Source organism: Tamandua tetradactyla, chromosome 5 (genome assembly GCF_023851605.1).
Source record: "Tamandua tetradactyla isolate mTamTet1 chromosome 5, mTamTet1.pri, whole genome shotgun sequence".
Classification (NCBI taxonomy): Eukaryota; Metazoa; Chordata; class Mammalia; order Pilosa; family Myrmecophagidae; genus Tamandua; species Tamandua tetradactyla.
This window is the reverse complement of record NC_135331.1, coordinates 8,720,062-8,733,587: the sequence shown is the minus strand read 5'-3', so window position 1 is coordinate 8,733,587 and position 13,526 is coordinate 8,720,062. Positions and strand designations below refer to the sequence as shown.

Here is a 13,526-nt window from a genome sequence, read left to right as displayed (position 1 = left end):
ACATTAAAAAAATGTCTATTTAAAAAAAATCTATTCTTACCTATTAGGACTTAAGTTCAATCCAAGAGAATGGGGGGAATTTTTGACATCAGATTCTACAGAAGTTGAAGTTTTCTGTAAGGTTTTCACCAAGTCAAAATGTTCCATAGTGCACAGAAATTATTAGACTGTCTTATTTGAAAATTTAGGTTCTTTCACTGTTTGAAGAAATTGAATCCGAGTCATCTTCAGCTGCTTCATCGTCTACAGGCATTTTCAGTTGCTAACATTCAGAAACGTAAAATATCCTATGCTTCCAAAACTCTGAAAAATGAATGGGGGAAATAAATACTATAAAAAGCCACCAAATCTAGCTACTGTATTTTCATGACTTTGGAGATCTTCACTTCATTCATACAAATCTACATCTAGGATAGCAACATTATTCATAACAGTCAAAATGTAGAAACAACTCAAATGTCCATCAAGTGATAGATAAATGTTATACAGTCATTCAAAGGTATATCATTCAAGCATACAAAGGAATGAGATGCTACTACATGCTAAAATACAGATGAACCTTAAAAACATTATGCTAAGTGAAAGAAGTCAGTCACCAAAGAGCATATGTTGTGTGATTTCATTTTTAATGAATTATCTAAAATAGGCCAATCTACAGAGACAGAGGTGTTAGTTGTGCAATCTTGTGAAAATACTGAAAAGCACTGATTTGCACACTTTAATAGGGTGAATGTTATGGTATGTGAATAGTATCACAATTTCTAAAAAATTTACATTAAGGATGATTTGCAGAAGTAGCCTCATTCTTTTAGTTACTTCAGAATTTTAAATGTTTAATAATCAAGGTTCCAGACACAACTCTACTATACAACAAATGGAATACTTACATGCATTGTCCATTTGTTTAATAAATTCTACCAAGGACACATGCTGGTTTGATTTAAACAGTGAACAGATGAACTGGAGCTACCTAATATTTAATTTACTCTTAAAAACAGCTAATTTAACCTAACAATGACTGCCTTCCCATTGGTTAGAAGAAACACATTTTGCACTAGATAGTCTTTTGTATTCTATGAAGTATTACTTCTTTAAAATAAATTATTTGCCAGGTAAACTAAAATCTTTATTGAAGCTGGCTAGACAGAGGCAACCAGTCTGTAATAGGTCAAACAACCTGCCTTTTAGGGAATTCATGTATCTAAAAAAGAACGTGGAGGCAACAGAAGAAAGAAAAAGAAAACCTTACAAAGTGAAAAACTTCAGTGAGTGCAACAGAGGAAACTTATCTAGGCTTCTACATCCTCTAGGTCCCCACTGCCTAGGGTCTAGTTTTACAAAACACTAAGCGTCAGGCCATAAAAGACAGGTTTCCTCCTGGGGCAGGTGTGAAAGTGGAGGGTAATCAGACCGACCTAAACAGATTTCTCCCCAGTGGCTCAGCCCATCACCAAGCCCGGAAGGTGTACTGCCAAAGTCAGGGGGCTGCACTTCCCCAACGCCTTTTGTTCGGCAACAAAAATATCTGGGTTCAAATCGCCTTGCTCTTTACACCAGGTAAACGCAAGCTCCCCGGGGAGGTGGCCCTGCAACCCCACTTATTCTTTCCCTGCCGAGGTGATCCGGATGCAGGGGATCCAGATCAAAATCCGAGGATGCTTCTCCAGCCGGCAGTGGAAAAAATAAAAAAAAATTGAAGGGGGGGGGGGAATCTCAACGTACAATGCCACAACGACAACCCAAAAAAAGAAAAGAAAGAAAACACTGGGGAAGAATGAATATAAGAACAGAAACATTTTTGTATTTCCCAGCAACTAAATATGAAAGGGAGTCATGAAAAAGAAACGGACGATAGAAGAGTCCCCTGGGGGCTGTGTGCTTTGCTGGGGGTCTCGGGGGAGAAAGGAAGGGACGATTCTCAGAGCTGCTGAGAGCCGAGTCAGACGTTCCGGCGCTCACAGCCAGACCTGCCGCTGGGGGCGGCTATCGGGTCGAAGCGGGAACCCGCACAGTCATCTAAGCTAAAAACAACAGGGAGGGCAGTGGGAAAACCACCGCTCCAACAACTACAATCGCGATGCCCAAAAGTTAGCCAAGGCACCGCATCCCCCCCGCGAAAAATAAAATAAAATAAAAATCCCATCAGCCCCACCCCCACCCCGCGGGAAGAGGCGCTCTGCAATTGGACGGCGCAGGTGTCACTCAAGGGCACTGGGTCTAGAAAAGGCGCGCCACAGCTCCGGGAAGCCTCCACACGCCGCAGGGCTTCGATAGGGCTGGTTTCTGAGGTTTTCGTCTTTCCTCACTCTATTCGGTCAGCATACTCAGGGGTCCGCCGAGACACTGTCTTCTAAGTTCATCCCCTTCTCCTGGCAACCCACAGCTCCCAGCAGGCCAGCGACCGCTTACCTGGCCGCCGCTCCCAAAGCCGATGTCAGGGTCGGGAAAGCGGCCTCTCGCGACCGTTAAACACCAAAGAGCGTGCGCGCGCCCGGCGTTTTGCCTGCGATTGGCTGCTCGGAAGGGGGCGGAGACGGCCGAACCACGGTGCGCGCGCCGACCTACCCTTTCACCAGGGAGGGATGTCAGAAGCTTGGCAATGAGGAGGGGAGGGGCTTCTGTCTATTCCTCTCCGTTGATTGGCTGTCTCGGAATCCTCAGGGGCAACGCGGGAAAAGAAGCCTCAGCATTTCGCATGCGCAGTTAATGAGAGTGCGCCTCCGGCAGCTGAGGGAAGCCGCCTCAGCAGCTCGGCGCGTGCGCAGAACTGGAGGCCGCGCTTGCGATGCTGCTTCTGCGGTAATTGGGGTTCCCCCAGGACGCTGGGGGCGGGAGGTCGGTCCTGGAGGCAGGTAGGCATCCGCGGAGAAGCCTAGGGAGCCATACGGTTGCTCACCACTGTAAAGGCTGTGGCGAGAGCACGGGGGTTGGGGGGGGCCCGCCTGGCGGTGAGGGGAAGCCGCCTGAACTCCCGAGCTATGGTATCTCTGGATCTGATTTACCTTAGGCTGCTGGAGGTCATCGCTGGTCTTAAGGGACTGGGAGAGCCCCTCGCCCTGGGGGGAAAAACAGTTCCAGGTGAGGCCTGAGTTGACTGGAACAGTCCTCGTTTACTTACTCAGCAGTCTTCCCGCACTCAGGTACTGCCTGGCGCGCAGTAGGTGTCAGCACTGCCCTGGCTAGGCCTTTTGTGAGCCCCCAGCCCCATCTCATAGGCCCCCATTCTTAAGACTGATTAATCTTTAAGGTACTTGAGCTCATAGACTTCCCTCCGCGTGCGCTGGCCACTTCCCGGGCCCACAGGAAAGGGACTTCGCAGACACCATCTCTTGGGCTGGCCCTGAGGCAGGCGCACTGAGAAGTCAGGACACAGGAGCGGTATGTGTCCTTCGAATGACACATCAGCCACGAGGCATTCTATCCTCTCTTGAGCCTCCAAAGTATGCCTAACAATTATTTTTCAACAGTGAAAATCCCGTCTTTATCCAACACTCTATCAGTGGTGTGCCAGGTCTCAAGTTTAAGTGGAATCCTCCCCCCAAATTGTGTTAATCCATCAGTCAATATTCAGCTCACATATAGTACCTGACCAAAACCAAATTTTTTAAGCACCCGTTTAATTTTTTAAGCCATCATGTTTCAAGCCCCACACACCAAAAAAAAAGAGGCAGTTTTATCATTAATTTCATTTGGTCACAGTATATTATCTGAACCACTATAGAGTCTTGCACTCACAGAATAATTGAGAAGTCTGAACTGGGACAGCTCCAGGCAAACAGGTACTATTTCTCCAGTTATGTGTGTCCTTACAAGAAACTGTTAACTCCAGAAGTGTGTACCAGTGACCAGTTATGAACCATGCAACAGAAGGAGGGCTTTTGGCTACAAAATTAGATAGGCTGTGTTCAGTTTGTGTATACTTTTTGTTTTGGGCGAAAATTTTCGTTAGATAATTTTTTAAGCCATTAGCATCTTAATAAACCAACATCTTTAGGAACTAGTATTCTGATTAACTTATCTCATTAACACACCAATGAAGTGAAATACTTTGGTCAGGTTACTTTACCGTATCTCTTATCTTGGGATAAGCTCTTTGGTCGGGCCTTAATTTTAAAGATTCAGAGTGGAAGTTGCTTTTGACTAACTGGACTAAAGAAGAGAAATTCCTTTTTCAAAGCTTTGTGAACAGCTAAAAAGGCAATTTTTTAAGTCTATAGAAATTATTTTTGTATATAAGAAACAGGAGGCTTCAGAAATTTTAAAATGTGTTTAGAGTAACTTCTTAATGTAAATACACACACACACACACACACACCATACCAGGGATTTTGCAATACTTTAAAGCAAACTTGCATCACTATTTTATGATGGTAATGAACATATTAATGGAATTTCATTTTCCCATCACAGCCTTCGAATTAACCGCATTCTAATGAAGATCCCTCCCATCAACTGGGATTAGATCAGCCTATTCAGTAATAGTGGCCACGAATGCCTGAGGCATTCAGTGTCTGTTAACAAGAGTGTTACTTTGTGTCATTGATTTTTATATCCAAATAGTATGTCATTTGGGAGAGTGGTTCTCCATAGCAAAAAAAGAGGAATTCTTTTAAGACTAGTTCTGTAGTTTAACCATTAAACAGGGAAGGAAGTGATCAAGTTTACATTTAAATTTGAATTGATTTTTTTCATCTTCTTTTTCATGATTTTTCTTACCATATTAAATAATTCTTAAAGATATTTGTGTTTAAATCGGGATATGCTTCATGAAGGTGCTTTTATCTTTCAGTTTGAGTTTGCTGGAAGTCAGGCTATATTTGTGACATCATAATTACCTCCTTGGCACCGATTTCATAGACCACAATTATGACCTCACCAAACAGCATGTCTTTGTAATTTCATGATTTCCAAGTATCTTTTAAATTGAACCATACCATGTGAAATAACTTACAGGCCACTGTTCTGGTTGCCTTTCCACACTGAGCTCTAAAACAAAAACCTGTGAAATAATTAGTTCACATATTGGGTTTATGCCATAAAACGACAGTTTATATGCTGTTTTAGTCAGAGGTTCCTCGGCTTTGTGGTTTAGGGATTCAGAAGTGCTACCATTTAATGAGCAGAAGGTGCTTTACATTTGTGGCGACATGTATGATTTTGGTCTCACCTTTGGTGATATCTCCATTCTACAAATGAGGATACGTGGCCAGAGTTTGCACAGTAGGTAAATTAAAGAGCTGAGACACTGAATCCAATCTGTGCTGATTATAAAGCTTCCACTCCTTTGCAGTATTGCCTTTCAGGGACAGAAAACAAAATGACAGGAAGAATCAAGAAGAGACAGTTGAGGAAAATGAACTAACAATTTTAAGGATATGGGGAAAGAACCAATCTAGAGATATTCTGAAAGGTAAAGAAACCAGCTATAGGAAGAATAAATTTAGTTTCAAAAATTGAGTACCTAATGGTCTTCCCTGGATTATCCACATAGTATGCATGTATTTTCTTTAGTTGCCTCAGATACTATGTATATTTGAAAGTGCTTTGGAAACTTTTAAATTCTAAACAAATAAAACATCATTAGCGGAATATAGGCTTTGAGACTTTTAGAGGAAAATGTAGTTGTTATTACTACTTTTTTATGTGTTTGTTTTAATAGTGTAGTTGATAAATTATAAAGTTCCTGTTAGATGCCATAAATAGAAGAATATCACAAAGATGCATGCAAATGGGCAGGTGTTAATCTCTGTGGATTCAGAATTTTGTTTTTTAAAAAAGAACAGAATGTGGAAATTGTATCTCGAATTCTGCAATGGTAAGCCCATAAAATCTAGATCAAATCCCAAGGTGGACTTCTTTTCCTCTCGTTTCCCCAAATCAAAGATAACAGCTCTACATTTTGTTTTGTCTATTGTGCTTTTTTTGTTTGAAAATAATTCTCTATAAATGATTATTATGGGTGAAAGGTGCTTTGTCTTCGGCATACAAATCGAAGCCTCAGAAATGACATGGTATGTTTCACTCCCCAGCACCTTGTGGTTCCATTTTTGGAGGTGTTTCTGCTCTCAAAAGGATTTCAGGCATCTAGGACAGGACGATGAGCTGTCCTGCAAAATAAACAATTTTTAAGCATTTCTCAGGAAACCATTCTCTCACTTTATCTTCTGATGTCATCAGGTGGACATTTGTCTTTTTAAATCTACAACATTATACTTTAGTCTATTTAAACTCACTATGTTTGGTCCTTAACCATTTTTTGAAGTGTCTGCTTAGTGGCCATGAGAATTTGCAAGTTCTTGGGTACTAGTACAGCACCTATCAGGCTTCCTTGGGCCCATCAGTCATCTGAGTATCTTGCTAAAATCTTCTGATTTGGTACATAAAAGCAACAATAAATCTATCATTTGTAATTATAATGTAAAAATATATAATATGAAATAAGCACCAAAAAGTGGGGGAATGAGGAGATAGGAAAAAATGTGTGTGTATGCCATTAAAGTCAAGCAGATATCAAATAAAAATGATTGCTAAAAAAAAAAAAAATCTTCTGATTTGGTAGGTCTATCAACTACCTAAGTTCCTGGTACCTGCATCTTCACTCCTCACAAGCTCCCAGGTAGTGCTGTTGCCACTGCCCTGTGGACCACACTTTGAATACAAGATTCCAGAACTGCACATGTGCTAAGTGTGCTGTCAAGCACTCCAATTGCTAGACATCTGAATTCACACCGGGCTTTTAAGACTGCACATACAGAATAATAAAATACTTCAATTTTCATATTTATTGACATGTCAGAATGATAATATACTGGGTTAAATAAAATATATTATGATTCATTTCATCAGCTTTTTTAAAAAACTTTTTATTGTTACTACTGGAAAAATCTAGATTTCACCTGCAGCTTGTATCCTTTTTCTGTTGGACACTGGTTTAGAATATTAACACAATAGACGTCACTTTTCTTGGTGTTCTTTTTTTCAGAATGACCCAGTTTCTGAATCCCCTTGTTACCATTTCACCTTCTCTGTTAGCTCAAATCAGCATTTAATTATTTACACTAGATTTCTTTTCCCTCCTATTTTACACCTTTTAAACCTTTTCTGTCACTCCCGTCATGATCCTAGGGCTCTCGTGAAACAAGGATCCTTACTCAAAGCTGCTAGCCTGTCACTTAAAGGGTGGTCTATGAACCAGTAGCCACAGCCTCACCTGGGAGCTGGTTAAAAATGCAGAATCTCAGACCCCTCCCCAGACCTGCTAAATCAGAGTGGTAGTTTGACAGTATCCTTCAAGTGGTATGTAGGCATGTTGAAATTTGAATGGTGAAACTAGCCAACGAGACTTTCGGCAATGATTCTTCCTAAAAGACCCCATTTCAGTTTATCTTTGCATTTGTTCCTTCATTTAGTATTGATGAAGTTTTGCAGGATAGCTACCCCATTAAATGGGTCAGGGAGACTAGTACCCTGCTTACTAAAAAAAAAACTTAAAAGCGGTGAATTTTAGCCAAATGGCATCCAGAAGGTAGATTCAGAGTAGATTGAACTGTTACCTTTCATGTAGATAAAATCAAGTATACCCTGTCCCTTTCAGAGACCCAAAGGTAAGGCCTTACCATTCTCTTTACCGCTCGCTCGGTCATTTGCATTATTGGTAAAACTAGATGCTTTGCCGCATCTAGTTTAAATCTATGATTCACTTCCCATCATGACCATGTTCCTGAGTTGAACACACCATCCCTGAAGTTAGATGACCTTGTTTCTGGTTAATTGTGGAAGCTAGAGGAGAGAATGCATGCTGGCTAGATCCAGGTGAAGAGAGGCACTTAACAGAATGCAAGTTCCAAGTCCTGCAAACAAGCACTCCAGGTGATTTGGAGCATAGGGAAGTTTGAGAACCACTGCTCTCTGGCATGTTATGTACTCCAGGCTTTAGCACATTACCATGTGTATGTTCATCTTTATTTCTCTCGCATGCTACAGGCTCTTTGGGCTCCTTGAGGCACATAGTAGATGTTTAAAATATTTGTTGAACAAATTAAAACTCTCTTTTGCAGAGGCCTCAGATATTAACCTCTGACCAACTTGGAAGGGACTGTGTGTGGGGGGTCCTTAACCTTAACTGTTATCAGCGATTTAGTGCAGAAGCCATCATCAAAGGACAAACAGAGTTAGGGAAATCAGAGAGCCAGCCCTATATTAAAGCTCACACTCACAGAAAGGAATTAGGGCAAAGCTGTCATGACTGCTGGTTTCCCCTTACTAGCACCACTTCTTACTATTTCCCTTTTTCTCTTTTTTAATGTCATGATGAGCTATAATTTGAGCTGCTTTTATTGTTCCCCAAAGACTGGGCTGCTCTATGGTTATCACAAAAACTGAAATCCAATCAGTATTCCTCTTTGGGCTTTGAGGAAGTGGAACCATGGGTGTTTGTCATTTTTAGCAGTCATTGGAACAAGGCCAAGGCTCCAGGAGATAGTAAAAGTGTCTAGAATCATCTGATTGGCTGCTGGAATTAGCTGTTAAACAAAGCAGCCAGTAACTGAACACTGGGACCTTCTTGAACTTCAGTTAGGTGGGAGGCCTTTCGTGTCTTTCAGCTCTCAACTAGGACAGAAAGGCAGAGATTTGAAGCACAATTGGCCTGGGAGAAAGGAGCTGATAAAAGCACTCTCCTCTCTGTCCTTTGTCTGGGAGTTTCGCCTCATTCCAGACTTGCTTCCTTTCTTTGTCATTGCATTATATACCAGTGCTGTCCTGCCTGGTCAGGTTTACTAACTAGCTGAAGAGAAACCCCAAGAGAGGCACTGGCCTTGTGTTTTGTAATGAATCTAATCCAGGTACTAAAAGCTGTCTGATACACAAAGGAGTTTTGTTCTGTGGATTGAAACCAGAAATAGAAATAAGGAGATAGAAATTTCGGACATTGACTTAGTTTCATTCACTTAAGCATTTATAGGGAAGTTGATTGTTAAGATTTCAGAGAAAGTGAAACCAAGGAAGAAAATCCTTCCTTGAGGATGCATCTAAAATTCCTCACACAGATGAAACGAAACCAATTTTTAAAGCATCAGACATTTTCATTGGCACACTATTTCAAAATACATCCCTTCACAGTCATGGGGCTCATACCACCGCCACCTTGACTGTCACCTACTGGGTGACAGAACGTATTGAAAGCCATATTTAAAAAAAAAAAAAAAAAAAAAGATACAGGTTTAGACCATAGTGCTAGTCATGGAATTGAAAACTAACACGAGGCATGAAAAGAAAGTTATATTTCATTATATTTACTTCCTGTAGAAATAGTAGCGGTTAAGAATACTGTATTGTCGTGGCAATATCATCTCAGTATTAGCTGTATTGATTACTAAGAAGGTTACATTTAAAATAACAGAAAATCCACTTATAGGCAAGGAAGCAATGCCTGATGGCCTATGTTCTGTGTCCTTAATCTTCCTCCTCAGTGCTCCTCTAGAGATCAGATGGTAAAAGTCAGAATTGACGGAGGAAAGCAAAAGGAGCTAAGGGCAAACTGGGGAAACAATTTCATGCATGTATCGTAGAAGTTGATTTAGGTATACTCCAGCTCCCACCTCCCTGTCAAAGACCAGTTGCCATGAACTAGAATTTACAAGGTTTCAAGTGGTAAAAGAAGCTATTTAGAGCCTCATAGGAAGCAGTTGTTTGTTTTAAAAAACACAAGGGCAGTGCATCTGTTGTCAGTGCCTGCACGGTCCTCAGTCAAGGAGCATGAAGTGACACCTGGGAAACACAGGGCACCTGGGGAACAAGGATTTGGCTAAAACTCGGTCTCATGCCCTGAAAGGGATCAACAAAGCCCTTTCCTGAACATTTCTTTTTTCTCTGATCTTTACAGTAGGCCTGTGTGGGATGGTAGGAGAAAGCCTTATTAACCCATTTTACAAATGAGAAAGCACCCAGTTGTGACCAGCCCCTAGTCACGTGGAAAGGACTGAGATCTTTTAAAAGAACAAACACTTCATCAGATCCTCCTGCCTTCCTCCCTCGTAAAAAGCAGAGAGGCCAGTGGAGTTAGCCATAGCCTTACAGCTATTTACAGCTATTGTCTGTACGATATTTTTGTCAACTTATACATTTCAGCCTTGTTCTATATGTCTCAAAGAGTCACTTAAATCTTTTATTGTTAAATGGCAGTGCTTTCTCTCACCATTCTCTCTCCAGCTAGATGGGAAGCTCCATGGAGATAGTCTGGATCTTTTCCATATCATAGCCTTCACTGTACCTTGCATGGTATTTTGAATCTAACCACTATTATAATAAAAATCAGTCAATTTGATTTCTCAGTGATGGTTCTAACAAGGAGTGTCAAATCAGTAAGTCCAAGGGAACAGATGTTCCTATTCAAATCCATGAAACTGGAAACAAAAAACAACAATCATGACAAGGATTGATAGTAATACTTACTTTATTAGACTTCTTAAGCTCAGCTGTAAAGGATACATACTCTCATACTGTTGTCTTCACGTTGTGATTTCATAGATTCTCAAATGTTGAAATTATGTCATTTGACTCAGATCTTAATTCTTATTTGAATATACATACTGTTTCATAGATCTTTATCAAATTACAACTCTATTCATTTGAATTTCACTCAAAATTCCCTACTCCTTGAGAAAACAACTCTCCTAAGTACTTTGAAGATATTTTTGATCTAAGAAAATATCTATTAGCTGATAGGGTATGCCTTGCTAAGAATACAATAGCAAGGCTGGAGAGAGTAGTCTTGCTGAATAATCTGTCTACACTAATTTTCTAAATCCTCTAGCATTTCAGATGGGTCATCATTTGAATTGTTTCACAGAAGGCTATTTTAGAATCTGAATCTTGCAAGCAAAGGCATCTTAATAAAATACTGTTTCATTTATCTAATTAAGGTCCTGAAAAAACAGACCCATTTCTTTATGAGCACCTGGCGTTTATATGAGCACCTGGCGTTTATTTCGTTTTCCTACATCCCTGACCAGAATGTACATAGTGCCATGGGGACTCCGGCCTTGGGAGAAGCTGCTGTCATCCCGAGGAATAGCTGTTACTGCGATTCGGACAGCAGGCAGGAAGGACTGCCCTCCCCTGCTTCCCCTGGATGAGAGTGAACTTCAAGAACAGTTTGTGAAGGGACATGGTCCAGGGGGCCAAGCAACCAACAAAACAAGCAACTGCGTGGTGCTAAAGCACATCCCTTCGGGCATCATTGTGAAGGTAGGGAGAAGAACACTGCTTGGGGAAGTGCCCCGTTCCAGCTCGTTCTGCGGCTGGTGTTAAATGTGCATTCACATTCCGGCTAGGCCACCCTCCACCAGGCTGGCGTGGACAGTAGAGGGCACTGGAGAGCCTCATCCCTCATCCTATGCTCTCAGCCTTTGGGACCCACAGCAGAACCTCCAGACACAGCCAGGATCCTCTGGAATCATGGTGGTGGTGCCATCCTGAATTTGGCAGACAGTGCTTGTGTTTGGCTGCTGCCCAGAAAGCAGCATCTTGACAAAGCTAAGCAATGGGTGATAAAGTCAGGCCCCCAGGCAGCCCAGTTCTTACAAAGCCTCTACATCACTCCAGCTGCGGGATGGCCACAGGGAGGTCGCAGCACTGCTGTGGGCTTACAAGCCCATGTGGGCAGCAGGACAGTCCAGATTGCTCATTGGCAGCCTTAGCTCTAGCTGACCCAGCTGATGTTACTTCTCAGTGGTCACATCCTTCTTGTCCCTCTGTCCTCTCTGATAAATGTCAGTGATACCTCCCCTTGGGAGAAGGACTGAGAGTGAGATAATAGAGGCAAACTATTTTTTGGCCTTCAGAAGGACAGACGCTATATACAGCTGCCTTTAAGAGTCTTCCTTCTTTATATTAAAAACAAATCTTGGGTCATGCAATGGTGGCTCAGTGACAAAATTCTTGTCTGCCATGCTGGAGACCCAGGTTCGATTCCTTGTGCCTGCCCATGAAAAAAAAAATCTCTGATCAGGATATCACCAGCTTTCAACACATACCAAACTTTTCTGCCTGTTTCCTGGTTTTGGTAGTAGTCACCCCACTGCCTCTGAAAGAAGGGACTGCCAATCCATTCTGTTACATGTTTGCTGGGAGGGGGGGCTTCAAAATGGCCTTAAAAGGTTAAGAAAAATCTCATTCCTGAGCAACAAATAAAATCTAAAACTGATAGAATTGCTAAACCTACTCATTTTATATAACTTACTCCAGATTTGCTTTTAGTACTATTCTTTCATTCTAATTTCACAAAATTTCCCTTTTCTCAAACAGCATTGGAAGGCACCACCCTCAGTAGTTAAAGTATTTCATAATGAATGTTACATTGTCTACTAATAAAGATGCTGTTTTTCTCTTTCAGAAGTTTATGAGTGGTGCACACAAAGTGGTTAGTTCCACAAACCAGATAAATCAGTTGATGCTTTCAAAATTATCTTGGAACTTTATTTAAATTACTTGAAGGCTATTGCTTCTAAACAGAAATGACACCCCTAATATAATCATAAAACACAGTGAAAGCCACATAATCAAGGCAGAGGTAATGGGGCAGAGGCAGAAAAAGGGTCTGTTTTGGGTCTGCAGGACTCTCAACAAGTGGCTCCGCCTGCCAGGCCTGTGTCTCCCTCTCTAAAGTCAATAAGCTGCATTCAGTGATTACATAGGTCCCTCCCAACTCGTCAGAACTCACAAATCTCACCTCATAAAATGTCATCTTTTACAGTGCCATCAGACACGATCAGTTGACCAAAACAGAAAGCTGGCTCGGAGAATCCTACAAGAGAAAGTGGATGTTTTCTACAATGGTGAAAACAGTCTTGTTTACAAAGAAAAGCTAGAGGCAGAGAAGAAAAAGCAAGCAAGAAAAAAAAGAGCAAAGGAAACCCTAGAAAAAAAGAAACTTCTAAAAGAACTATGGGAGTCAAGTAAAAATGTTCACTGAGAAAGAACAGTAGGTTCAAATGCAAAGAATCTAAGAGGCCTCCAGGAATTAATGGTTGGGGGGGTTCCAACCAACTATAGAGCTTTTAAAGGGATTTTCTGACATTTAAAAAACATAGTTCAACATAAAAATGGTGGACTAAACTATAGTCAAAGGGGATGGTACACTTCAGAAATAAAACTATAATAAGCACAAGTGATTGCTGTAGAGGGTCGTGGCTGCTTCTGGGGGATCGGGAAGGATGAGTGTCACCGGGTCATGGGAGTGGTGGTTAGGACGGTGTTTCCCTTATAACACTTCTAAGTAACTATGTAATTGTGTAATTATATCTTTTTTACTATAAGAAGTTAGAATTCTTTTTTTTTGTTTTTGTTTTTGCAAAAACCGATTTAACAGGTACATTTTGGAGGGAAAAAAAAACATTGAGTCAAACATTAATAAAATTTAAGGGTACCTTGTCATCTTCTGGGAGGACTCAGTACTCAGTATTAACAACATCAATAATACTCAGGTGTTATCTTAATACCAGATTGAGAGAATGAGAGAAAAGACA

At 41.2% G+C, this 13,526-nt stretch overlaps 3 protein-coding genes and 1 long non-coding RNA gene across 24 annotated transcripts in view; 2 read left to right on the top strand and 2 right to left on the bottom strand.

Annotated features, from left to right (window-relative positions):
• The window catches only part of MPHOSPH9 (M-phase phosphoprotein 9), a 99,313-nt gene extending 95,991 nt beyond the window's left edge, over nt 1-3,322 (bottom strand). For 5 of the 16 annotated variants that reach the window (XM_077159649.1, XM_077159656.1, XM_077159661.1 and 2 more), the window contains exons 1-2: nt 2,410-2,730; nt 41-303 (exon numbers count right to left, since the gene is read on the bottom strand). In XM_077159649.1, the coding sequence (XP_077015764.1) occupies nt 41-147 (107 nt within the window). In that variant the 5' untranslated portion in view covers nt 148-303; nt 2,410-2,730. The other 11 variants (XR_013175521.1, XM_077159659.1, XM_077159660.1 and 8 more) reach the window with 9 other exon arrangements.
• Nucleotides 1,365-10,968, top strand: LOC143683544 (uncharacterized). Of its 6 annotated transcripts, XM_077159669.1 has the most exons (4): nt 1,414-2,852; nt 3,008-3,078; nt 5,291-5,410; nt 6,560-6,778. In XM_077159669.1, the coding sequence occupies exons 1-4, from the start codon at nt 2,707-2,709 to the stop codon at nt 6,574-6,576; spliced, it is 354 nt and encodes a 117-aa protein (XP_077015784.1). In that variant the 5' UTR covers nt 1,414-2,706; the 3' UTR covers nt 6,577-6,778. The 6 variants fall into 6 exon arrangements, 1 of the variants encoding a protein (XP_077015784.1); XR_013175525.1 differs by lacking the exons at nt 5,291-5,410; nt 6,560-6,778 and adding an exon at nt 10,923-10,968 and having other exon boundaries at nt 1,379-2,852; XR_013175526.1 differs by lacking the exons at nt 3,008-3,078; nt 6,560-6,778 and adding an exon at nt 10,923-10,968 and having other exon boundaries at nt 1,393-2,799.
• On the bottom strand, nt 10,968-13,379 carry LOC143683547 (uncharacterized). Its single transcript, XR_013175528.1, has 2 exons — nt 12,731-13,379; nt 10,968-11,980 (listed from the first exon to the last, which is right to left on the bottom strand). It is a non-coding gene; the product is annotated as an uncharacterized LOC143683547 (long non-coding RNA).
• Nucleotides 10,969-13,168, top strand: MTRFR (mitochondrial translation release factor in rescue). Its single transcript, XM_077159664.1, has 2 exons — nt 10,969-11,247; nt 12,755-13,168. Exons 1-2 carry the CDS (start codon nt 10,969-10,971, stop codon nt 12,971-12,973), a joined length of 498 nt encoding a protein of 165 aa, XP_077015779.1. The 3' UTR covers nt 12,974-13,168.
• Nucleotides 13,380-13,526: the final 147 nt, after the last annotated feature.

Coding starts and splice junctions, on each gene's coding strand:
- MTRFR (XM_077159664.1), top strand. CDS start 10,969: ATGAGCACCTGGCGTTTATTTCGTTTTCCTACATCCCTGACCAGAATG. Junction 11,248..12,754: donor CTTCGGGCATCATTGTGAAG/GTAGGGAGAAGA, acceptor CATCTTTTACAG/TGCCATCAGACACGATCAGT.
- LOC143683544 (XM_077159669.1), top strand. CDS start 2,707: ATGAGAGTGCGCCTCCGGCAGCTGAGGGAAGCCGCCTCAGCAGCTCGG. Junction 2,853..3,007: donor GAGGTCGGTCCTGGAGGCAG/GTAGGCATCCGC, acceptor GATTTACCTTAG/GCTGCTGGAGGTCATCGCTG. Junction 3,079..5,290: donor GGGGGGAAAAACAGTTCCAG/GTGAGGCCTGAG, acceptor ACTCCTTTGCAG/TATTGCCTTTCAGGGACAGA.